We start from the raw sequence: 22,357 nt of genomic DNA, 5'->3' as shown, positions 1-22,357 counted from the left end.
GCGTCTTCCAGGTAGACTAAAGCCCGCTGCCTGCCACTGGAGATCGGGCATCACCTCCTCCAGGAAGCCTTCCCTGATCTGACATCGCCCTCCGGGCCCCCGCATCCCCTCCAGGCTATAGTTGCCTGTCTCCTCCACGCTCTGGAGGCTGGGCGCTGTGCCCAGTGTGTCCTGTGTGTCTTCGTCCCTTCGCCCAGCAGAGCCCTGGCCCACAGTAGGGCAGCAGTTAATGAGTGAAGGAGTTGGGTGGGCAGGGAGCTTTCTCTCCCATGTGCTACTAGAATCTCTGAGCGCAAGGTCAGACAAGGTGGGCTGTCCCTCCCAAAGGCTGCAAAAGCCCCAGAGGATCACACAAACTACTTCCCACTGCGGGGACATGGCTTGGCCACCGCTCACTAAAGCCACGGCTGGCCTCCGGAACGAGCTGCCTGAGCGCAGAGCGGACACACGTTCCTCTCTGTCGGGCCAGTACTCAGGGACGCCACCTCGGTATTGCCAGTGGGAAGGGCAGTTGTGGCAACCGGCCGGCCCTACACATGGTGTCACCCTCGTTCTTCCATTCACCCCCCTGGCTGGCCGGGCATCCTGCCTTTCAAGGCACCTGACATTTCGCACTCTTTCTGGGGGCTGGAAAGGCAGGGGGTCCAGTGTGGGCAACACAGCTAAGCCTGGGCCTTAGGAACAGAGCTCGTGGAAGCCTTGATGCCACAATCAAGCTCCTTGGCCCCGAAGAGCCAACCATAAGGTTTTCGACCCCCGGAAGAGGTTCAGGAGAGCAGGGACTTTCACCCTGGGCCGTGGATGAAGAGAGAGGACAGGTCTGGGGGCAGAGTTGGAAGGGGACTTTTGGACAATGCAGTCTCCAGAGAAGACCCTCAAGTTCCTCTGTGTCGCCCTCCCTCCCTCCCCTTCCAGGTGCTGACAGGTGAGGACTGGAATTCCGTGATGTACAACGGGATCTTGGCCTACGGCGGCCCGACCTACCCCGGGGTGCTCGTCTGCATCTATTTCATCATCCTGTTCGTCTGCGGCAACTGTATCCCCCCAGACGCAGGGCACAGAAAAGAGCCTGGGGAGGGGGCTTGGGCGTAAAGCGGGGTCAAGGTGCCCAGGCCTTCTGCTGGGGTGGAGAGGTGGGACACAGCAGGTAGCAGTGCGGGTATAGCTGTAGGACACTTCCTTCCGGTGGGAGGTTAGAGAAACACAGGGTGACTGGTGACAGGTGGGAGGAATCAGTCCCAGAAAGATGGGGAGCCTGGAGCACGGGAGGAGGCAGGTCCTGCCAAGCCCACCCCCAGAGGCGTCCCTCCCCACCGCCCGAGCTCCTTAGCGGGCCGCCCCAGACATCCTGCTCAACGTCTTCCTGGCCATCGCGGTAGACAACCTGGCGGAGGCGGAGAGCCTGACTTCGGCCCAGAAAGCCAAGGCTGAGGAGCGGAGACGCAGGAAGATGTCCAAGTGAGTGGGGCGCGCCCAGCAGGAGGGACCCGCAGGGCTCCGCCCGCTCTGGGCAAGGGGCTCCCTGAGGAGCAGAGGCCAAACCACTGTGACGCCTGCCCCAGCGGCAGCGCTGGAGGCAAGTCGGCAGGCAGGCTGGGCCTCCGCCCTGTCACCAGGCTTCCTGGAGGGAGTCCCTTCCCTCTGCTGAGCCTCCGGCACCTGAGAGTTTGCTGTTTAACCCTCTGCGGCCTTGGCCCCTGGGCCTGGCTGACGCTGAGCTTGCGCGGCCGCGGGCGGGCGGGTGGACCGGCCGTCCTGCTCCCTCGTTGCGGAGGGAGGATGCGATGCGCCCAGCCCGTGGGCGGGGTCAGCCTGCAGTGTCCTCAGGCTGGGCGTGTCCCCCAGAACCTTCCAGTTGGGCCTCCACTTTGGGCTTTCTTCGTGTTCCAACCCAGGGGGCTCCCAGACAAGTCAGAGGAGGAGAAGTCGACAGTGGCCAAGAAGCTGGAGCAGAAACCCAAGGGGGAGGGCATCCCCACCACGGCCAAGGTGAGCCCGTCACGGGGGCGCTCTCAGGGGCCACACAGGGAGGGGCCTCTGAGAGTCCCCTGTTCGCCTGGTACCTTAGGGTGCTGGGGGGCAGGGGGAGGCAGGAGAGGGGCTGTCTGCCTGGGTATCAGCCAGCTGAGGGCACCAGCTCCGTCTCAGGGAATCCTTTGCACTGAGGACACAGACGCCCCGATCCAGGAACCAGACTTCCTTTGAGTCCCAGCTTTCCACCCCAGTCAGGGTGTCCCCCTCCCCACAGAGCTGCCCAGACCAGCCTCCCCCCACCCCCCCCCCCGCCCCGTTTCTAGCCCTGCCCCGCCTGTCAGCCTGGCCCTGCTCAGCCTTCCTGGAGCCAAGGAAGCAGAGCTCAGAGGGGCAGGAACTGGCCCCGGAGCAGGGGTCCTGGCCTGGGGAAATCCACTCTCTTCTCGAGAACTAAGCAGGGGTGAGGGGCTCAGGCTCAGACGGGCTGGGGTCCTGGTAGCTTGGGCGGCCTGGCTGACCTTTCTGGGCCCGGCTTCTCCTTTGTAAGACGGGAATGACGTAATAGCACCCACTGCCTCACCCCGCCCCGAGCCACAGGGAGGCTTAGGTGAGCTGACACCCGCACGGCCCTCCAGTCGATGCGCATTAGGTGGGGACCACAGCTTGGGTTTTCACCTTCATCGTGTTCCTTCCTCCAGCTGAAAATCGATGAGTTTGAATCCAATGTCAATGAGGTGAAGGACCCCTACCCGTCAGCCGACTTCCCAGGTAAGAGTCCTGGGACCCGGGGCGGGTGTGCTGGGGTGACTTCTCCCCAGGGACGAGATCTCTCCTGTGTGTCCCCCTACCTGGACCCATCCACGAGGAGATCAGGACTCAGACATCCCTTGCGTACCTCGTATTGCAAATGAGCCGTCTGCCAGCCTGCCTCTCCCTACAATACACACAGTGGGAAAATGTACACATTTTATTTTCAATGAATTCAGCCAGTATTTACTGAGCACTGGCTGTGCGCTTCAGGGCTAAGGACCTGGTTTTCAAGGAGCCCAGAGCCTCGTGGGCACCCACGTCTTCTGTTCCAGCCCCTCCAGCCACACAGAACAGCTCACAGAGGGGGGTGTATCCGCCTGTGTGGTGCAGGAGATGGGCAAGCTGCTCACACGGTCCGTGTCCCGCAGGGGATGACCAGGAAGAAGAGCCACGTGAAGGAGACCAGGGTGGAGGGGAGGGGGATGGATAGTGCACAACCATGAATGCACTACACACGCCTCGCAGGTGCAAACAGCCTGTGGCTGCAGCAGGAACCCTCTTCGTCGGTGCCAAGGAGGGAACACTTGTAGGGAGCACCCAAGCCGGTGAAGGTTAAAAGGCCACCTGGGAGAGGCTGGTGCCCAAGAGCTGTCGATCTCTCTTAGCTCACTCCTGGGTCCTTCCAGCCCTGGGTCACTGGTGTGATTTCATGTCTATTTGTGGAATCAGCTGATTAGCATCTGTTTGCGCTAGTGAGTCTAAGCTCCAGGGGGACCCTTTGTGCTCCAAATAGCAGTGTTTGGCACCAGATAGGCAATCAATAAATAGAATGAAGGTTTATCATAGGACACTGAATATAGTTCCCTGTGCTATACAGTAGAACCTTGTTGTTTATCTATTCTATATATAAAAGGTTACATCTGCTAACCTCAAACTCCCACTCCATCCCTCCCCCAACCCCCTCCCCCTTGGCAACCACCAGTCTGTTTTCTATGTCTGTGAGTCTGTTTCTGTTTCATAGATAGGTTCATTTGTGTCATATTTTAGATTCCACATATAAGTGATATCATATGGTATTTGTCTTTCTCTTTCTGACTTACTTCACTTAGTATGATAATCTCTAGTTGTATCCATGTTGTTGCAAATGGCATTACTGTGTTCTTTTTTATGGCTGAGTAGTATTCCATTGTGTGTGTGTGTGTGTGTGTGTGTGTGTGTGTATCACATCTTCTTTATCCATTCATCAATATCCTATGCTAAACCATGATGGAAGAATATAAAAAAGAAAGAATGTATATATATGTATAACTGAATCACTTTGCTGTACAGCAGAAATTAACACAACATTGTAAATCAACTACACTTCAATAAAAAAAATATTAAAACTGGAAAAAAAAGCCTTATAGAAATCCAGAAAAAAAGAAGAAGAAGAAAGGAAAAAATGCAAGGATTTTGCAAAGTAAAATGTAAAGATTTTGCAAAGTAAAATGTGGGGAGGATGGAGCTGGTATAGATAAGATTAATGATAATTCTTCAAATACCTGCCAGAAGGGACATTTGGGTTTTAGAATAATTCAACTTGACCTGTTTCATCTAATAACCAATCTCCCAGTAGATGGGAGCGGTCGCTGTGCAGGTGGGAGATGCTGAGCCAGGAGACCTGAGGTGGGAGACGGGCAGGGCCTGGGGAGGAGGGGGAGGGTGGGGGAGGGGCTGTGGGGTGGCCTGCGGAGGAGCGTTCTTACCAAGGGGGCTGAATGTGTTTATCTTGCTTCTTTCCAAAAATAATCTGAAATGGCTGACAACGAAAGATATGCACAACGAAGTTAACACGGTGGGCGCGGACAGAGAAACTCAGAATTAAGGCGGAAAAAGAAAACAAATACGCGAGTTCTAAGAATTAACTGTCTCTGCGATTAAGCATAAAATGTGCCTCTGGGGCCCTTGGTCCCAGGCGAGGCAGGAAATGTCCCATTAGGATGCTCTTTGGGAGGAAGAAGTGGGGTCTCGGGAGGAGACCCTGCACAGGCCGCCGTGGTGGAGAGAGCAGGAGAACCCTGCCAGGGGCTGGCAGGAGACAACTGTGGGTGAGGGGACAAAGGAAAGGGCACCCCAACTTCCCACAGTGCCCCCAGTCTGGAGCTGAGGACCTGGGGGGACAGCTCCCTCTCACAAGGCCCTGAGACTCAGCAAATGAGCCCGAGGGGCCCTCTCCTCCTCCCACCCCCTCCCACCTCACACCTGCCCCGGAAGAAAAGAATATTGGTTTCTTTTCGTGCTGGCAGTTCCTCCCTGAATGATGGTCTTTGGAACCCGACCCCAGGAGAGCAGCTCCGAGTGCATTTATCTCAACAGGCCTCCTGCCCCTCGTCGATGTCACGAGCTGAGGGACTGCCGCTCAGGAGGGGCAGAGGCCTGCCTGGCGTGAGGGTCAAGGGCGGAGCCGGGCCCAGCACTCCGGCCTCGTGCAAAGCAGGGCCCCCCCGGCGCCCCCAGCTTGTGAGCATTCGAGGTGGAGCCCCGAGACAGGAGACGCAACAGCAAGGCTCCCAGACCTTGCTCCTGGCCCGACGTCGGGGAGGTTCTGAGGCTGGCAGTTGTCTGGACGGTTCAGCCCCGTGTGCCACGAGGAAGGGAGGTGCCTGGCTGGGCTCTGCTGGCGCCCTCGTGCCCCGTGTTGCTTGCGGGCTGCTGGGGGTTCACGGTTGGGTTCAGAGCACAGGAGCCAGGGGAGCAGTGAAACGTGGAAAGACACCTCGACCTCTCTCTCCCCTCCCCCACAGGAGATGATGAGGAAGAGGAGCCCGAGATCCCGATAAGCCCACGACCCCGCCCGCTGGCCGAGTTGCAGCTGAAGGAGAAGGCGGTGCCCATTCCAGAAGCCAGCGCCTTCTTCATCTTCAGCCCCACCAATAAGTGGGTGGCCCCTCGGTGGCGGGGCAGGGTGGTTGGTGGGGCTCTCAGGGAGGGCTGCTTCCTGCTCTGAGAAGGCCCCCTTCTCCCGACTCCCTGGGCCTACAATTACACCGTGAGAAAGTCACTCCTTTAGCTTAAGACCTTGTGCCCAGTTGAAAGTGCTAGAATCTCTGGGAGAAGTAATGCTTTAAGCCTTATCAGTTACTTCCTCCTAAGAGGGATCACATCTCTTGGTTCCTTTCCAAGAGCAGGACAAGGGGATAAGCTGTCGTTCTCACTGGCTTCACAATTTTACACCTTTAAAGTACAGACTGTAGTCCTCATGGAGTTTCAGCTGTCGGCCTCAGGGATGGAGATCGGCCTGTCCCGTTGTTTTGGTGGGGATGCCGTGGGATGGCGTGGAGTGTTGGGGGAGGGCTTGTGCGGGATGGGGCTGGGGCTGCAGGAACAGAAGGTGGGACAGGGCCCGGCAAGGCCAGCCAGAGACCACCCGGATGCCGGCTGTCCTCCTCCACTGACCGGGAGGGAGGGACCCAGCGACGGAGGCTGCTGGGGCCTGAACGCCCAGTTCACAGCGTGCTGACCTTCCCCCCACCCCCCGCAGGATCCGCGTCCTGTGTCATCGCATCGTCAACGCCACCTGGTTCACCAACTTCATCCTGCTCTTCATCCTGCTCAGCAGTGCCGCGCTGGCTGCTGAGGACCCCATCCGGACCGAGTCCGTGAGGAACCAGGTGACAGCGGCCAGCTCAGCACCCACCCCCGTCCAGCCTCAGTCACCCGCACACCTCACCCTGATGCCCAGAGTTCGCTGTGTCCTCTGCGTGGCTGCGGGCATCAGAGCTGCTTAGAGTTTAAATCCCTGGAGGGCCAAGACTGCCCAGCCCACTCCTTCTGAAGAGTGTTGTCACAGCATTGGGCCTACACAGGCTCTTGTTGCTGGATATTAGCCATGATGATGGTGGTGATGGTGGTGGGGATGGTGGTGGGGATGGTGGGGATGGTGATGGTGGCAAGGATGGTGGTGATGGTGGTGGGGATAGTGGTGGGGATGGTGGGGATGGGATGGTGATGGGGATGGTGATGGTGGTGGGGATGGTGGTGGGGATGGTGGTGATGATGGTGATGGTGATGGTGGTGGGGATGGTGGTGGGGATGGCGGGGATGGTGGTGGGGATGGTGGGGATGGTGATGGTGGTGGGGATGGTGACGGTGGTGGGGATGGTGGTGATGGTGGTGGGGATAGTGGTGGGGATGGTGGGGATGTGGATGGTGACGGTGGTGGGGATGGTGGTGGGGATGGTGACGGTGGTGGGGATGGTGGTGGGGATGGTGACAGTGGTGGGGATGGTGATGGTGGTGGTGGGGACGGTGGTGGGGATGGTGGTGACGGTGGTGGGGATGGTGATGGTGGTGGGGATGGTGATGGTGGTGGGGATGATGGGGATGGTGATGGTGGTGGGGATGGTGGGGATGGTGATGGTGGTGGGGATGGTGGTGGGGATGGTGGTGATGATGGTGATGGTGATGGTGATGGTGATGGTGGTGGGGATGGTGGTGGGGATGGTGGGGATGGTGATGGTGGTGGGGATGGTGGTGGGGATGGTGGTGATGATGGTGATGGTGATGGTGATGGTGATGGTGGTGGGGATGGTGGTGGGGATGGTGGGGATGGTGATGGTGGTGGGGATGGTGGTGGGGATGGTGGGGATGGTGATGGTGGTGGGGATGGTGGTGGGGATGGTGGGGATGGTGATGGTGGTGGGGATGGTGGTGGGGATGGTGGGGATGGTGATGGTGGTGGGGATGGTGGTGGGGATGGTGGGGATGGTGATGGTGGTGGGGATGGTGGGGATGGTGATGGTGGTGGTGATGGTGATGGTGGTAGGGATGGTGGTGACGGTGGTGGGGATGGTGGTGGGGATGGTGGGGATGGGATGGTGATGGTGGTGGGGATGGTGGTGGGGATGGTGGGGATGGTGATGGTGGTGGGGATGGTGATGGTGGTGGGGATGGTGGTGGGGATGGTGGGGATGGTGATGGTGGTGGGGATGGTGGTGGGGATGGTGGGGATGGTGATGGTGGTGGGGATGGTGGTGGGGATGGTGGGGATGGTGATGGTGGTGGGGATGGTGGTGGGGATGGTGGGGATGGTGATGGTGGTGGGGATGGTGGTGGGGATGGTGGGGATGGTGATGGTGGTGGGGATGGTGGTGGGGATGGTGGGGATGGTGATGGTGGTGGGGATGGTGGTGGGGGTGGTGGGGATGGTGATGGTGGTGGGGATGGTGGTGGGGATGGTGGGGATGGTGATGGTGGTGGGGATGGTGATGGTGGTAGGGATGGTGGTGACGGTGGTGGGGATGGTGGGGATGGGATGGTGATGGTGGTAGGGATGGTGGTGACGGTGGTGGGGATGGTGGGGATGGGATGGTGATGGTGGTGGGGATGGTGGTGGGGATGGTGGGGATGGTGATGGTGGTGGGGATGGTGATGGTGGTAGGGATGGTGGTGACGGTGGTGGGGATGGTGATGGTGGTAGGGATGGTGGTGACGGTGGTGGGGATGGTGATGGTAGTAGGGATGGTGGTGACGGTGGTGGGGATAGTGGTGGGGATGGTGGGGATGGGTTGGTGATGGGGATGGTGATGGTGGTGGGGATGGTGGTGGGGATGGTGGTGATGATGGTGATGGTGATGGTGGTGGGGATGGTGGTGGGGATGGTGGGGATGGTGATGGTGGTGGGGATGGTGGGGATGGTGATGGTGATGGTGGTGGGGATGGTGGTAGGGATGGTGGTGACGGTGGTGGGGATGGTGGTGGGGATGGTGATGGTGGTGGGGATGGTGGTAGGGATGGTGGTGACGGTGGTGGGGATGGTGGTGGGGATGGTGGGGATGGGATGGTGATGGGGATGGTGATGGTGGTGGGGATGGTGGTGACGGTGGTGGGGATGGTGGTGGGGATGGTGGGGATGGTGATGGTGGTGGGGATGGTGATGGTGGTGGGGATGGTGATGGTGGTAGGGATGGTGGTGACGGTGGTGGGGATGGTGGTGACGGTGGTGGGGATGGTGGGGATGGTGATGGTGGTGGGGATGGTGATGGTGGTGGGGATGGTGATGGTGGTGACGGTGGTGGGGATGGTGGTGGGGATGGTGATGGTGGTGGGGATGGTGGTGGGGATGGTGGGGATGGTGATGGTGGTGGGGATGGTGGTGGGGATGGTGGGGATGGTGATGGTGGTGGGGATGGTGGTGGGGATGGTGGGGATGGTGATGGTGGTGGGGATGGTGGTGACGGTGGTGGGGATGGTGGTGGGGATGGTGGGGATGGTGATGGTGGTGGGGATGGTGATGGTGGTGGGGATGGTGATGGTGGTAGGGATGGTGGTGACGGTGGTGGGGATGGTGATGGTGGTAGGGATGGTGGTGACGGTGGTGGGGATGGTGATGGTGGTAGGGATGGTGGTGACGGTGGTGGGGATGGTGGTGACGGTGGTGGGGATGGTGGGGATGGTGATGGTGGTGGGGATGGTGATGGTGGTGGGGATGGTGATGGTGGTGACGGTGGTGGGGATGGTGGTGGGGATGGTGGTGGTGGGGATGGTGATGGTGGTGGGGATGGTGATGGTGGCAGGGATGGTGGTGACGGTGGTGGGGATGGTGGTGGAGATGGTGATGGTGGTGGGGATGGTGATGGTGGTAGGGATGGTGGTGACGGTGGTGGGGATAGTGGTAGGGATGGTGGGGATGGGATGGTGATGGGGATGGTGATGGTGGTGGGGATTGTGGTGGGGATGGTGGTGATGATGGTGATGGTGATGGTGGTGGTGATGATAGTGATGGTAGTGGCAATGGTGATGGTGGTGATGCCGATGAAGATAAAGATGCTGTCACTGCTCTGCCCCTCCTCTCACCGACCTCTGCCCTGTCACCAGATCCTTGGGTACTTTGACATCGTGTTCACCTCTGTCTTCACTGTGGAGATTGTCCTCAAGGTGAGTGAAGGCTGTGAGACAGACAGCCTGGGCGAAGGGCATCTCCAGGCCAGGGACCAGACCCGCTGTGGCTCCTGCTTACACAGGCTGTGCTCACCAGGGGCTGGGTTGCAGGGAGGAGGGAAAAGCAAGGAGGTGGTGGAGAGCAGCAGGGAAAGATTCACAGGGCCCAGGAGACCGGATGGTCTCAGCTCATGAGCTGGTGTGAGTGGGTAAGCGGGTAGGGGTGTGGAGGCATGAGGTACAGTCAACCCGCGGCCTGTGGGGCTCTCAGCAGAGCACCCTGCGTGTCTCTGAAGCCTTGGGCACGTTCTTCCACAGTCAAGGCACAACTAGCCTAAGCTGTGATCTGTTCCCGGACCTTTGTTACCAGCGACTGAAAGGCCTCCCCAGGATCCCAGAGAAGTGGCTGTCACCCTGGGTGGGGTTTCTGGCAGCTCCGCCCTCTCACGGCCCTCCCACCCCTTGCCCATAGCACACCGCTGCCCTCCCGTTCTCAAGGTGGACACACTGGGTTCACACCATCATTGGTGGGGGATGGGGTCTGGGGGCAGAAACCTCCCATCTGTGACTGGAACCCGTAACCCCAGCCTTCACCTCCATGAACCAGGAGGGGAGAGGGGAGCCGTGAAGGGAGAGCAGGCCCAGAGCCGGCTGCAGTATGAAGTGAGGACAGTCCTTTCTTTCAGGGCCCCGATTATTAAAGGAATGGATCAGAGGGAGATGGTGGCTACCCTGAGGTCCAGGAGGACTTCCTGGAGGTGGTGACTTTAGAGTTAGGCCTTGAAATTGGACAGGACTTCATTAGAGAGAGAGCAGGGGCAGTCAAGGAGGACAAAACAATGCAAACGCATTGTACAGCGATGTTTGGGATGTGCTCAGAGAGGAGAAAGTGGCCCTTCTGGGCTGAGATATAGCACGCGTGCAGGGGTGGGTGCCTGGGCAAGGTCTTCAGTCCTTGACGGGCTGTTCAGCCTGACCCAACCACGCCTAAAATGCTTTCCAGGGAGGAGGAGGAGGGAGAGGAGGAGGAGGAGGAAGAATTGTATTATTCTGCAGAGCAGAGGGCAGGGCATCCCCCTGTGGCTGGGTAAGGAAGGAGACCCAGGGCTCCCTTGGCCTCGCTGCCCGTGAGAGGTGTCAGTGCTCCCAGAAGCGGGTGCAGAGAACAGGGCAATGCCCTGAGGACCCAGCAAGGAGTGTCCCCAGGGTCCTCCCCACCCAGGATGCCACCTCTCTCCCCAGATGACCGCCTACGGGGCCTTCCTGCACAAGGGCTCCTTCTGCCGCAACTACTTCAACATCCTGGACCTGGTGGTGGTGGCCGTGTCCCTCATCTCCATAGGACTCGAGTGAGCGGGGCAACCCGGGGCCCCAGAGCGGCAGCTCAGCCGCTGTTGGTTGGTGGGCACTGAGCCACAAGGGGACGGTCTCTCGGGACCACAGGCCAGGGTGGGGGGGGGTCCCTTGGGTTGTCACCAGCTGGACTGAGTGACAAGGCTAGGTGGGCAGAGCGTGTGCTGGAGACCAGGGGGGATGCGGACAGGAGCAGGGAGTCCCCTCCACAGCCCCACGGGGAGCACAGCCCCGGTGCCCAGGGCGCTCCAGTCTGATGGGAGAGACAGGGTCTGTGGGCAGCCCTGGAGGAAACCAGCCCAGGGCCCGGGAGGCGCCTGTATCCTGGGGCGGAGCTTAAGGGGAGCTGGGGGAGGCAGGCGTGGGCGCGGAGAGCTGGGGGCAGGCGGAGAGCTGAGCAGGCCACCCCCCAGGTCTAGCACCATCTCCGTGGTGAAAATCCTGAGGGTGCTGAGGGTACTCCGACCGCTCCGGGCCATCAACAGAGCCAAAGGGCTGAAGGTGAGAGGGGCCGGCGGGACCCCGGGGGAGAACGGGGCTGCCAGGGCTCACTCAGCCAGCCAGCCCGGCCATTGCCGGGCCCATCCCATCCCCTCTGCCCAATGGGGGTGGGGTGTGGCTGGGCAGCCGTGCCCCCATGAGCCCCGCTCTGCCCCCAACAAACCGGGAGGCAACTAAGCTTGCGCCCTGGGGGCCCCTCGGCTGGCACGGGCCGGCGAGGGGATGGGGAGAGGTGCCGACCGGGCCTCCCTCCCCAGCACGTGGTGCAGTGCGTGTTCGTGGCCATCCGCACCATCGGGAACATCGTCCTGGTCACCACCCTCCTGCAGTTCATGTTCGCCTGCATCGGCGTCCAGCTCTTCAAGGTGAGCCCCTCCTGCCCTCACTCCCCCAGCTCCGGTGCCAGCTCTTGGGCCGAGGCAAGAGCCGGTCCGTTTCCCTCTAAACGAGGGGAGCCCCAGACCGTGAAGGCAGATGTCCTGAACGCATAGGGGTAAGGCTATGCCGTCAAGAGCCTGAGTTGGGTTCCTAGGTGACGCCCCACCTGGCCCCCGCGGCTCTGCGGGCCACCTGCTGTCTTGCCGGCTCTCCACGATGAAGGCCCCCGCCTGCCGGGCCCCACTGTCATGCTCCCCACCCCCTCCAGGACACGCCCGCCCCAGCCTCCGCACCCCCTGCGCCAGCAGGTGTGTCTCCCGCAAGCTTCCGCGGGTGGGGGTCCGTCGTTTCACATCTGGGAGCCACCCCGCTTCTGTTCTCACTTTCCTGGGAGAACTCCGCTATTCGTTCCCGCGTGGCAATCACCCCGACAGGCCGTCTTCTCCTGTGCAGCCGACCTCTGGAGGCCTCCGGCTCTTAGATCACCTGCAGGACACAGACACGGACACCTGAGGGCACCACCCACATTCATGACCCTCTTCCTTCCGTGACCCTCTGCTCCCAACCGCAACGCACCGTCACGATTATGTAACCTCAGTCATTCTTACACATACAATGGCATCATCTTACAATCACTCATTCATTCAACAAACACTTATGGAGCACTTCCTCTGGGCCCGGGCCTCTGCTAGGGCTTGAGGCGGTCATGGAGCAAACCCCACAAGGCCCTCTCCATGGGCAGGGGCAGGCTTTGGGGAGGGCCATCAGGGTGGGGCTCCCAGAGGACCTATAGGGGACCGGGTCCTGTTGGCCTCTGTCCTGGAGGGGCGGGAGGGGCGTCTGGACTGAGACAGCTTAGCCGCCAAACCTAGTGCTTACAGTGGCCTGCACTCGGCCCTATCCCACAGCTCCAGCCAGGGCCACCCCCCGCCCCATCCCCAGCCTCTGCCTCTGCAGCCTGGGGGCCCTGGGACCCGCTCAGGGCAGAGTCTCTGCAGGACTCATCCTCACCCTGGCACCCATCCGGGCCCCCAAGACGTGCTCCACGAAAGAATGAGCGAGCAGCTGCTCCCCCACCCCCAACCCCCTGTGTGTGTTAGTCTCTCATCGACAGACCCCCAGTGCCTGCCCAGATGGTAGGCAAACGCCAGGTACAGGTGGCATTTACATCACACTGGTAATGCACTGGCCACGTGTATCCGTACTATATCTGCTTTCCGTACTAGATTGGGTGTTTGGTTTCAAGTGCCCAAAACCCTGCCCAGTGGCAGCGGCGTCCTCTGCCGGCTCCTGCCCCAACATCCCCTGCCTCACCTTCACCCTCTGCTCCGTGACATTAGGGGGAGGTGGTAGGGACGGCAAGAGCCTGCAGTGACAGGGTGGCCGTGCCTTCAGCTGCTCCTGTGTCCCTGGCCAAGGCATTTACCTCTCCCGACCTTTGAGGGACCCAGACCAGCATCTATGGATTCAAACTTAATTTAGCCACAGTCAGATCTAGCAATCAACTCCTTTTGTTGAAACAAAATCTTCCGTGGGCGCCCAATATGTGATGTAAATCAAAGGAGAAACTGCTTGGGCTGCAGTCAGCAGAGGGGATCACAGAGCTCCCCTACTCAGCCTTGGGGGAGCGGGCGTGCCGGGACCCCTGCTCAATTTTGAGATAAGATGTGTCATCCGGGCCCAGCTGGGCTCCATCCCTGCACCGCCCCAGGGCCTGGGAAGGAAGGTGGGGAGGTGGGGCAGCCCCTCTTCTTGCTCCATGATGCGGAGCCCTAGCAGTGCGGGCAGGGGCAGGGGCTCCTGAGCGGGAAGCAGAGTTCAAGCTGGCACCATACCTCCCTTCTTCAGGCCCAGCCTGGGGCACTCAGCAAAGCTCATCGTCTGCGGGGCTGGCTCCCAGCCTCGCAGCTGTCTGCCTGGCGGGGAGCCCACGGGTGGCTGAGGGAGCAGTGACCTGATGGAGACTATCCTGGGGCCCTGCCCCCACGGTTAGGCTGCCCTCAGGCCCTGCCTTCCCTCCTCCCTTCCACCCCATCTTTCCATCCTGTCTCCATGACAACCTGTCTCCCTCCCTCCCTCCTGGATGCAGGGCAAGTTCTTCAGCTGCAATGACTTGTCCAAGATGACAGAGGAGGAGTGCAGGTGTGCGGGGGGCAGGGGGGGCAGGGTGGCCCTTCCGCGGGGGGACTGGGAAACTGAGCCCCTCAGGCTCACAGAAGCCCCTTCCTCGAGTGACCTCGGGAGGGGTCCCCGGTCCAGACCTGCCCTCCTCCCCCACACTCACCGCCCGGGGCCCAGCGGACGTGGACGGGGACCCGCGAGCACAGTGCGGTGACTGCGCCTCCCCGCCTCAGGGGCTACTACTACGTGTACAAGGACGGGGACCCCACGCAGATGGAGCTGCGCCCCCGCCAGTGGACACACAGCAACTTCCACTTCGACAACGTGCTCTCGGCCATGATGTCACTCTTCACGGTGTCCACCTTCGAGGGGTGGCCTGAGTGAGTGAGGGCGGGGCCCAGCGACGCGGCCAGAGGCCGGGGAGGGCCTGGGCGCCACCCATGCTCCTGCAGCAAGCCACCCTGGCTCCCGCGGTGTGTGCATGGGACTCGGGTGCTGACCGCTCACTCCAGAGACAGCCCGACCAGGGGTGGCACAGTGTGGGCCTCTCTGCCCGAGTGATTGCGGGGAGCCAGGGCATCCCGTGGAGGATGGAAGGCAGGCCCCTTCCACCTGCTCAGCCTTTCTGGGCAGGGCCCTACCTTCTCCCCCCTCGCGTGACTGTCCAGAGGCCCCCCCTGGCTCCCCACGGCCGGGAGGACCAAGCCCGCCCTTCCCGGCCTGGCTCTGCCTCACCGCCCCGCCCGGCACACCTCCGTCCTCTGCCCACCCCAGGCTGCTGTACAGGGCCATTGACTCTCACGAGGAGGACAAGGGCCCCGTGTACAACAACCGCGTGGAGATGGCCACCTTCTTCATCATCTACATCATCCTCATCGCCTTCTTCATGATGAACATCTTCGTGGGCTTCGTCATCGTCACCTTCCAGGAGCAGGGGGAGACCGAGTACAAGAACTGCGAGCTGGACAAGAATCAGGTGCTGGGCCCCCCGCTCCGGGCCCCCCGCCCACCGGGCCGGGGCTCGGGCTGGGGAAAGGGCCCGTGGGCAGGGGCTGATCCCAGACCCACCTCCGACCCATCTCCCACCTGAAGCAGCGCACGGTGGTCGGGTGGGGTCTCCTGTGGACCCATCGTGATGCCCAGAGCCCCTGGGCTGGGTGAGAGCCGTGCTAGAAATGGGCTGTGATGGTTCCAGGGGAACCCCGGCCCAGTGGAACTCTTCCCCTCAACAGCCCAGCAGAGGCCCTTGGCCACAGCTGCCCTTGGCCTGCTGAATGCAGGGCCCCTCCAGCCTGTGGGCGTGGACGTGGCGGGGGCAGGGGTGGGCGGCCCTGGGTACTGACCTGCCCATCGTGTCCTGTCTCAGCGCCAGTGCGTGCAGTACGCCCTGAAGGCCCGTCCCCTGAGGTGCTACATCCCCAAAAACCCGTACCAGTACCAGGTGTGGTACATCGTCACCTCTTCTTACTTCGAGTACCTCATGTTCGCCCTCATCATGCTCAACACCATCTGCCTGGGCATGCAGGTAAGGCCCCCGGGGACCAGGCCCCCCGAGACCAGCGCCCACCAGGCCGGGGCCTGGGCAGGGCAGAGGGAGCGGGGCTCCAGGCTGACTGCCCCCGGTAGACTCTTCCTGGCACCTGTTCTGTGCCAGGCACTGTGCTGAGGTGCCACGTGGGGCAGGGGGGTGAACTGGACGCAGGCCCGGGTGCCAGGCACTCAGCGGCTCACTAGGGCCATAATTCAAGGGCACACACGGCTGTGGCTGCTCTGGAACCAGGAGACGGCTGCGCAGGAGGGTGGGGCTGTGTGGGAAGCACGAAGCGCCTTCTCTGTTCTCCTCCTGCTGTTGCACATCCGGATGCTGGAGATGGCTGCAATGTCAGCTCCAGTCCCAAGAAAAGGGGATGTAATATTCAGGGAACAGGTGTCTCTGAGGAGACGCGCACACTTTACAGACAAGTCATAATCAGCAGCGGTGTTATCAAGCCTTAAGCAAGCAGCTGATCCCTAACGCCCCGCATAAATGGCATCACACAGCGAGGGTCCCCGGCCCCGGAGCCCCAGCCACTGGCAACGACACGACCACGCGTTGCCGGTGGGGAGGGTCTGGGAAGGGAGTCACGGAGCCAGCGGGCCCAGAGCGGACAGGGGCTCACGAGCCACGGCTCACGTGGGCCCTGAGCTGGGCAGCAGAATCAGTCAGCCCTGCCAAGACGGGGTGGGGCAGGGGAGATGCCAGATCCTTCTACGACCTGGGGAGGTTTCGTGGAGGAAGTGGGGTCGTGTCAACTTTATTTTAAAAAGGGTGAGAGATTTCTGGGAAATGTTACAAGGACATCGATTTCAGGAGGGTCACAGGGGAGGCTCGAGGCGGCCGAGGGCGCTGCTTGGGGCTGCCTCGGTGTCCCGGGGTAGCTTGCAGGCACGGGCGCCTGGTGATCTCAGGTGCCACCTGCAGGGGGCGGCGGTCCCACCTAGAACAGGGGTCTGCCCTCCTGGTCCTGTACCCAAACGGCTCGGGGAGCCGCTCACAGAGCCCTGCTGGGGGGCCTCCCTCCTGGCCTCCAGGAACAGACGTGTGCTGTTCACGAGACCAGGGTCGGCCCCCTCCTCCTCCCCTCACGGTCCTTCGAGGGGAGAGGGCGTGGCCGTAGGCCTGGTAGGATTCTGCACTTTGCCAGAGCGGGCTCTGGTTTTCTGAGGTTAAAGGAAGGTGGGCAGGGGCCCCGCAGAAGAAAGCAGGGCTCTGGGGGTGTCTCCGCAAGGGGCAGAGCCGGCCCCCAGCCCCTCCCTGGGCCTCCGCAGCACTACAGCCAGTCAGAGCAGATGAACCACATCTCAGACGTCGTCAACGTGGCCTTCACCACCATCTTCACGCTGGAGATGATCCTCAAGCTCATGGCGTTCAAGGCCAGGGTGAGTCCTGCGGCAGGATGAGGCCTTCCCATGGAGCCCTCACGGCCTCGTCCTGCAGGACGCCCTCCCTCGGCATTTCTGCTCCCGCCCTGCTCAGCCCGGGGCGGGCAGGCCGCTACTGGCCGGCAGGACTAGATGTGGCCGCCCCCCCCCTTTCTTTGAGCCTGTCTTGTGGCCCCCTTTCCCTTAAGCCTCTGAAGAGCGGCCCCTGGGCCAGGGAGCATCCTGCTGTGTCCTGGGTTCCACGTCCACTGCCCACCCCCGGCCCCCGTGTCAGGTCTGCCTGCAAGGCCCAGACCAGACTGGGCTTCAAGCGGGGGATGAAGGACTTCCCCGTGCGGACCAGGACCCCAAGTCCTGAGTGCCCAGGCACACTGCCCTCCCCTTGGACCACTTTATGCTCTGGAGGGAGGGGAGCGGGAGTGGGTGGGGCCCTGGAGCACCCATGGGAAGTGGCATCTTGGCCCAGCCCTGCCTGGCCCTGCAGTTCTGCCTCCCCCTGACAGGGACCACTGCACTCTGCTGGCCTCTGAGCCCCTCCCCTCCACAGCTCACCCCGGGCCCCTCCCCGAGGGCTATTTTGGGGACCCCAGCCCCTCCCCTCCACAGCTCACCCCGGGCCCCTCCCCCCAGGGCTATTTTGGGGACCCCAGCCCCTCCCCTCCACAGCTCACCCCGAGCCCCTCCCCCCAGGGCTATTTTGGGGACCCCAGCCCCTCCCCTCCACAGCTCACCCTGGGGCCCCTCCCTCCAGGGTTATTTTGGGGACCCCAGCCCCTCCCCTCCACAGCTCACCCCGGGCCCCTCCCCCAGGGCTATTTTGGGGACCCCTGGAACGTGTTTGACTTCCTGATTGTCATCGGCAGCATCATCGACGTCATCCTCAGTGAGATTGATGTGAGTACCGGGCGGGCACAGCCATTGCTGGGGTGGGGCTGAGGCCACAGACCCTTGCGGGGTACCCGATGCGTGTGCAGCCCGTCACCCCGGGTTACAAATCCTGTAGAGCAGACAGACACCTCAGATTCCAGGCACAATGACTGTGCCAGGCCGCCCATGGCAAGCGCCACGGTGGAAGGGAGAGGTCGTCCCAGGGTGGCGTGGTCAGGGAAGACTTCATGGAGGTGGCGCCATCTGAAGGGGTTCCTGAAGGAAAGAGAGGTGGGAGCAAGCAGCACAGGCAGGGCTGCTGCCGGAAGGGTGCAGGAGGGAGACGAATGAACAGAAGGTTTGGGGCGCGCGGAGAGGTCGGTCAGTAGAAGCACACGAGCGTGCAGACCTTGTGCAGCCGGCAGTGTGGGCGCCGCTGGAGGTCTCTGAACAGGGCCGTGGAAGGATGAAAGCTACACTTCTAAAACGTTACCCTGGAGGCCAAGGGCAGGAGGTGAGAGCGACTACAAGCAGGGGGCACAGTTCGGGAGGCGGTCCTTCACCTACTCCTCAAATACTGAGCGCCTCCCACAGGCTAGAGGTACAGCAAGGAACAAGAGCATGGGGCGGGGGGCGGGGGAGCGAACGGACAGTGAAAATGAATCTGTCGCGTGGCCGGTGTGGCCAGCGCGTGTGATGAAGAAAAATCAAGCAGGTGGAGCCTTCGAGTGAAGGGAGTGGGAGGTGATGGCAGGTGGTACCGAGCACAGCCCTGCATGAAGCACAGGGTGGGCCGCGCGGGGTGGGGGGTGAGGTGGGGAGTGCGCAGGCCTGGGCAGGGAGCTAGGAGCATGTGGGCGTGTCTGAGGACCGGCGGGAGGCCTGGCGGCTGGGGTGAGGTGAGCTCAGAGAGAGGGCGGGGCCCGGATCACGTGGGCCCTGCAGAGCCACGCTTCTGATCCTGGGCTCTGTTCTGGGGGGAGATGAGAGCCCCGGAGGCGTTTACACCCGCTCTGACCTCCATTCTCAGAGGATCCCTTGGGCTGCTGTGCTGAAAGCAAGCTGTAGGGGACACTAAGGGCCACCCGGGGGGCGGTCAGGAGGGGAGAAGTAGCCAACCACTGGATCTGCTTGGAGCACTGAGCGGATAGTATTTGCTGATGAACTTGATTCAGGGTGAGAGGAAAACTAATCAACGGTGACTACAAGGATTTTGCCCAAGAAACTGAACTTCCATTTACTGTGATGTGCCAACTCCCAGAGGAGCAGGTGTGGGGCGGAAACCAAGAGTCCCGCTTGGGGGGGGTGACAACTCAGGACGCTCGCAGGGCATCCGGATGGAGACACTGCAGCAGGCTTGGATTTACGAGCCTGGCGCGCAGAGGCTGGTCAGGCTGGAGATCTAAATCGGAGACTACTGGAGGAACTGGCATTTAGAGTCGTGGGAGGGGGTGAGACCAGCCACGGAGAGAAGAGGGTATTTAGAGAGCGAAGGTCCAGAGGCCGCGCCCGGTGTTGTCCCTCCCGGGAGCCTGGCCCGACAGTCTCATGGGACTCTCGGGAAAGAACGCCCGGCTGGAGTGGGCTGAGGAGAGCAGGGCAGGCTGTGAGCCTGGACAGTTCTCTCTTTTTGCTACAAAGAGAAATGGCTTAGGAGGTGGAGGAGAGCGTGGAGCCTAGGAGAGTTTTCTTGAAAATGGGAGAAATTAGAGCACATCCTGGGCTCATGGGAGAATCAGGCAGTACAGGGGCGACTGCAGGAGCTAAGCCCTTGGGTGAGAGGGCAGGAGACCCTGTGTCCCGGGGAGGGCTGGCTCTGGGAACGGCAGTTCATCCCCGGAGCAGAAGGGGTTCCGGGAGAGTCGGGGCGGACGTGAGGACGAGCAGGAGAGCTCACGGCTCTGGGAGGTGCAGCGGGACGAGTTGAGTGCCGCCCAGGGCCCCGGGAGGATGCCTGAAGGATGGGGGGCCACCTCCACGATTCTGCTCTGGTGCTGGGGGTTGGGTGCTGGTGTGCGCGTGCAGACGAGCGGCGCGTCATTGGAAACGCAGGCCAGGAACCGAGGGTCACTGACTCCAGAATGTGGCAGCCGCCCCATCAAGGAAGGGAGGGGGTGGCCGAAGCCTGGGGGGTTGAGGTTCCACAGCCTTCCAGCTGGCAAGGCCACGGGGCTTGGGACCAGAGAGCCATCCGTGAGCTGCGGGGTGACAGACAGCAGACTGGGGGACTGGAGCCAGTTACAAGGATGGAGCAGGGGCTGCAGGGCCAGGAAATCAAGGTGGCCAGTTCAGGAAACAGCTTCACCGGAGTCTGCGGGGAGGCGGTTACTAGAGGGCAGCAGACCCCCTTCATTTTTTTTCTTTTTTAACATCTTTATTGGAGTATAATTGCTTTACAATGGTGTGTTAGCTTCTGCTTTATAACAAAGTAAATCAGCTATACGTAAACATATATCCCCATATCTCCTCCCTCTTGCGTCTCCCTCCCACCCTCCCTATCCCACCCCTCTAGGTGGTCACAAAGCACCGAGCTGATCTCCCTGTGCTATGCGGCTGCTTCCCACTAGCTATCTATTTTACATTTGGTAGTGTATATATATCCATGCCACTCTCTCCCTTCGTCCCAGCTTACCCTTCCCCTTCCCTGTGTCCTCAAGTCCATTCTCTACATCTGCATCTTTATTCCTGTCCTGCCCCTAGGTTCCTCAGAACCTTTTTTTTTTTTTTTTAAGATTCCATATATGTGTGTTAGCATACGGTATTTGTTTTTCTCCTTCTGACTTACTTCACTCTGTATGACAGACTCTAGGTCCATCCACCTCACTACAAATAACTCAATTTCGTTTCTTTTTATGGCTGAGTAATATTCCATTGTATGTATGTGCCACATCTTCTTTATCCATTCATCTGTCAATGGACTCTTACATTGCTTCCATGTCCTGGCTATTGTAAATAGAGCTGCAATGAACATTGGCGTACATGACTCTTTTTGAATTATGTTTTTCTCAGAGTATATGCCCAGTAGTGGGATTGCTGGGTCGAATGGTAGTTCTATTTTTAGTTTTTAAGGAACCTCCATACTGTTCTCCATAGCGGCTGTATCAATTTACATTCCCACCAACAGTGCAAGAGGGTTCCCTTTTCTCCACACCCTCTCCAGCATTTACTGTTTGTAGATCTTTTGATGATGGCCATTCTGACCGGTGTCAGGTGATACCTCATTGTAGTTTTTTTTTTTTAATTAATTTATTTATTTTTGGCTGTGTTGGGTCTTCGTTGCTGCACGCGGGCTTTCTCTAGTTGCAGTGAGCGGGGGCTACTCTTCGTTGCGGTGCGCAGGCTTCTCATTGTCGTGGCTTCTCTTGTTGCAGAGCACGGGCTCTAGGCGCGCAGGCTTCAGTAGTTGTGGCACGTGGGCTCAGTAGTTGTGACTCACGGGCTCTAGAGCGCAGCCTCAGTAGTTGTGGCGCACGGGCTTAGTTGCTCCGCGGCATGTGGGATCTTCCCGGGCCAGGGCTCAAACCTGTGCCCCTTGCATTGGCAGGCGGATTCTTAACCACTGCGTCACCAGGGAAGCCCCCTCATTGTAGTTTTGATTTGCATTTCTCTAATGATTAGTGATGTAGAGCATCCTTTCATGTGTTTGTTGGCCATCTGTATATCTTCTTTGGAGAAATATCTATTTAGATCTTCTGCCCATTTTTGGATTGGGTTGTTTGTTTTTTTGATATTGAGCTGCATGAGCTGCCTGTATATTTTGGAGATTAATCCTTTGTCAGTTGCTTCGTTTGCAAATATTTTCTCCCATTCATTTGGAGGAAACGGAGGCTGTGGGTGGAGCCAGCATGGAGGAGGGAAGAGACCGCTGAGGAAACTGTTAGGGTCTCACAGGAGGTAGAAAAGGATGCGATTCAGAGCCCTGGGGCAAGATGAGTGTAAGACAGAAGCCGTGAGAAATGCAAAGTGTGAAAGGGGGCAGGGTGTGGGGGAGGAGGGCAGGCAGCGTCCATGCTGGGTGCCGCGAGGGCATCTGAGGAGCAGGCAGAGTCCTCGGGGAGGGAGGGCGGTGGGTGTGACAGTGTGACTTGCCTCTGAGGGACAGCTGCTGTCATGAACCCACCGCAGGAAGCTGATGGGGCTGCCACACGGCCAGGAGGCAGGGGTCTGAGTCTGGGCGGGGGGACGGGGTTGGTGGCGACTGCCCAGTTGCTCCCTGGAGTCATGCTTGGCAGCCCTGAGGCCTGGAACAAGGGGTCAGATACCAGGATCGTTGTGGCCTTGAGGGCCGGCTCGTTGGATCTCAGTACAAGTAGCCAGTATGTGAGCCCAGGAGCTGGCCCAGGAGAAGCGGAGGGGATGAGGCCTGGGGGTGGGATGAAAACCAGCAGGGCGTGGGCGGGGGGTTCTGCCAGAGATCAGGATCCCAGAGGCGGAGCCCTCCAGGGTGGCCTCGCTGAGGATCTGAAGCTGAGGTGGCTGCCGGGTGAAGGAGGGGAGCAGGGGACAGGGAGGGGCAGATCCCGGAGCCAGAGGTTGAAGTCACAAGGCATTCCCCTCCCCCCCCCCCAGAGTG

The 22,357-nt window shown here is 60.4% G+C and overlaps 1 protein-coding gene across 2 annotated transcripts in view; it reads left to right on the top strand.

The window, feature by feature from the left end:
• The window catches only part of CACNA1S (calcium voltage-gated channel subunit alpha1 S), a 65,835-nt gene that overhangs the window by 30,015 nt on the left and 13,463 nt on the right, over nucleotides 1-22,357 (top strand). For both annotated transcript variants that reach the window (XM_036856053.1, XM_036856061.1), the window contains exons 12-28: nucleotides 1-11; nucleotides 916-1,036; nucleotides 1,344-1,458; nucleotides 1,896-1,989; nucleotides 2,673-2,742; nucleotides 5,508-5,640; nucleotides 6,245-6,374; nucleotides 9,580-9,639; nucleotides 10,885-10,991; nucleotides 11,409-11,496; nucleotides 11,754-11,861; nucleotides 13,964-14,016; nucleotides 14,229-14,375; nucleotides 14,770-14,971; nucleotides 15,362-15,520; nucleotides 16,804-16,914; nucleotides 17,728-17,811. The exon at nucleotides 1-11 is cut by the window's left edge and continues 197 nt beyond it. In XM_036856053.1, the coding sequence (XP_036711948.1) occupies nucleotides 1-11; nucleotides 916-1,036; nucleotides 1,344-1,458; nucleotides 1,896-1,989; nucleotides 2,673-2,742; nucleotides 5,508-5,640; nucleotides 6,245-6,374; nucleotides 9,580-9,639; nucleotides 10,885-10,991; nucleotides 11,409-11,496; nucleotides 11,754-11,861; nucleotides 13,964-14,016; nucleotides 14,229-14,375; nucleotides 14,770-14,971; nucleotides 15,362-15,520; nucleotides 16,804-16,914; nucleotides 17,728-17,811 (1,793 nt within the window). The remainder of the gene's footprint in view (nucleotides 12-915; nucleotides 1,037-1,343; nucleotides 1,459-1,895; nucleotides 1,990-2,672; nucleotides 2,743-5,507; nucleotides 5,641-6,244; nucleotides 6,375-9,579; nucleotides 9,640-10,884; nucleotides 10,992-11,408; nucleotides 11,497-11,753; nucleotides 11,862-13,963; nucleotides 14,017-14,228; nucleotides 14,376-14,769; nucleotides 14,972-15,361; nucleotides 15,521-16,803; nucleotides 16,915-17,727; nucleotides 17,812-22,357) is intronic.

The sequence above is a fragment of the Balaenoptera musculus genome, chromosome 1 (assembly GCF_009873245.2).
Source record: "Balaenoptera musculus isolate JJ_BM4_2016_0621 chromosome 1, mBalMus1.pri.v3, whole genome shotgun sequence".
Taxonomy (NCBI): domain Eukaryota; kingdom Metazoa; phylum Chordata; class Mammalia; order Artiodactyla; family Balaenopteridae; genus Balaenoptera; species Balaenoptera musculus.
The sequence above is the reverse complement of the archived record's forward strand: the minus strand, read 5'-3'. Positions and strand labels throughout refer to the sequence as shown.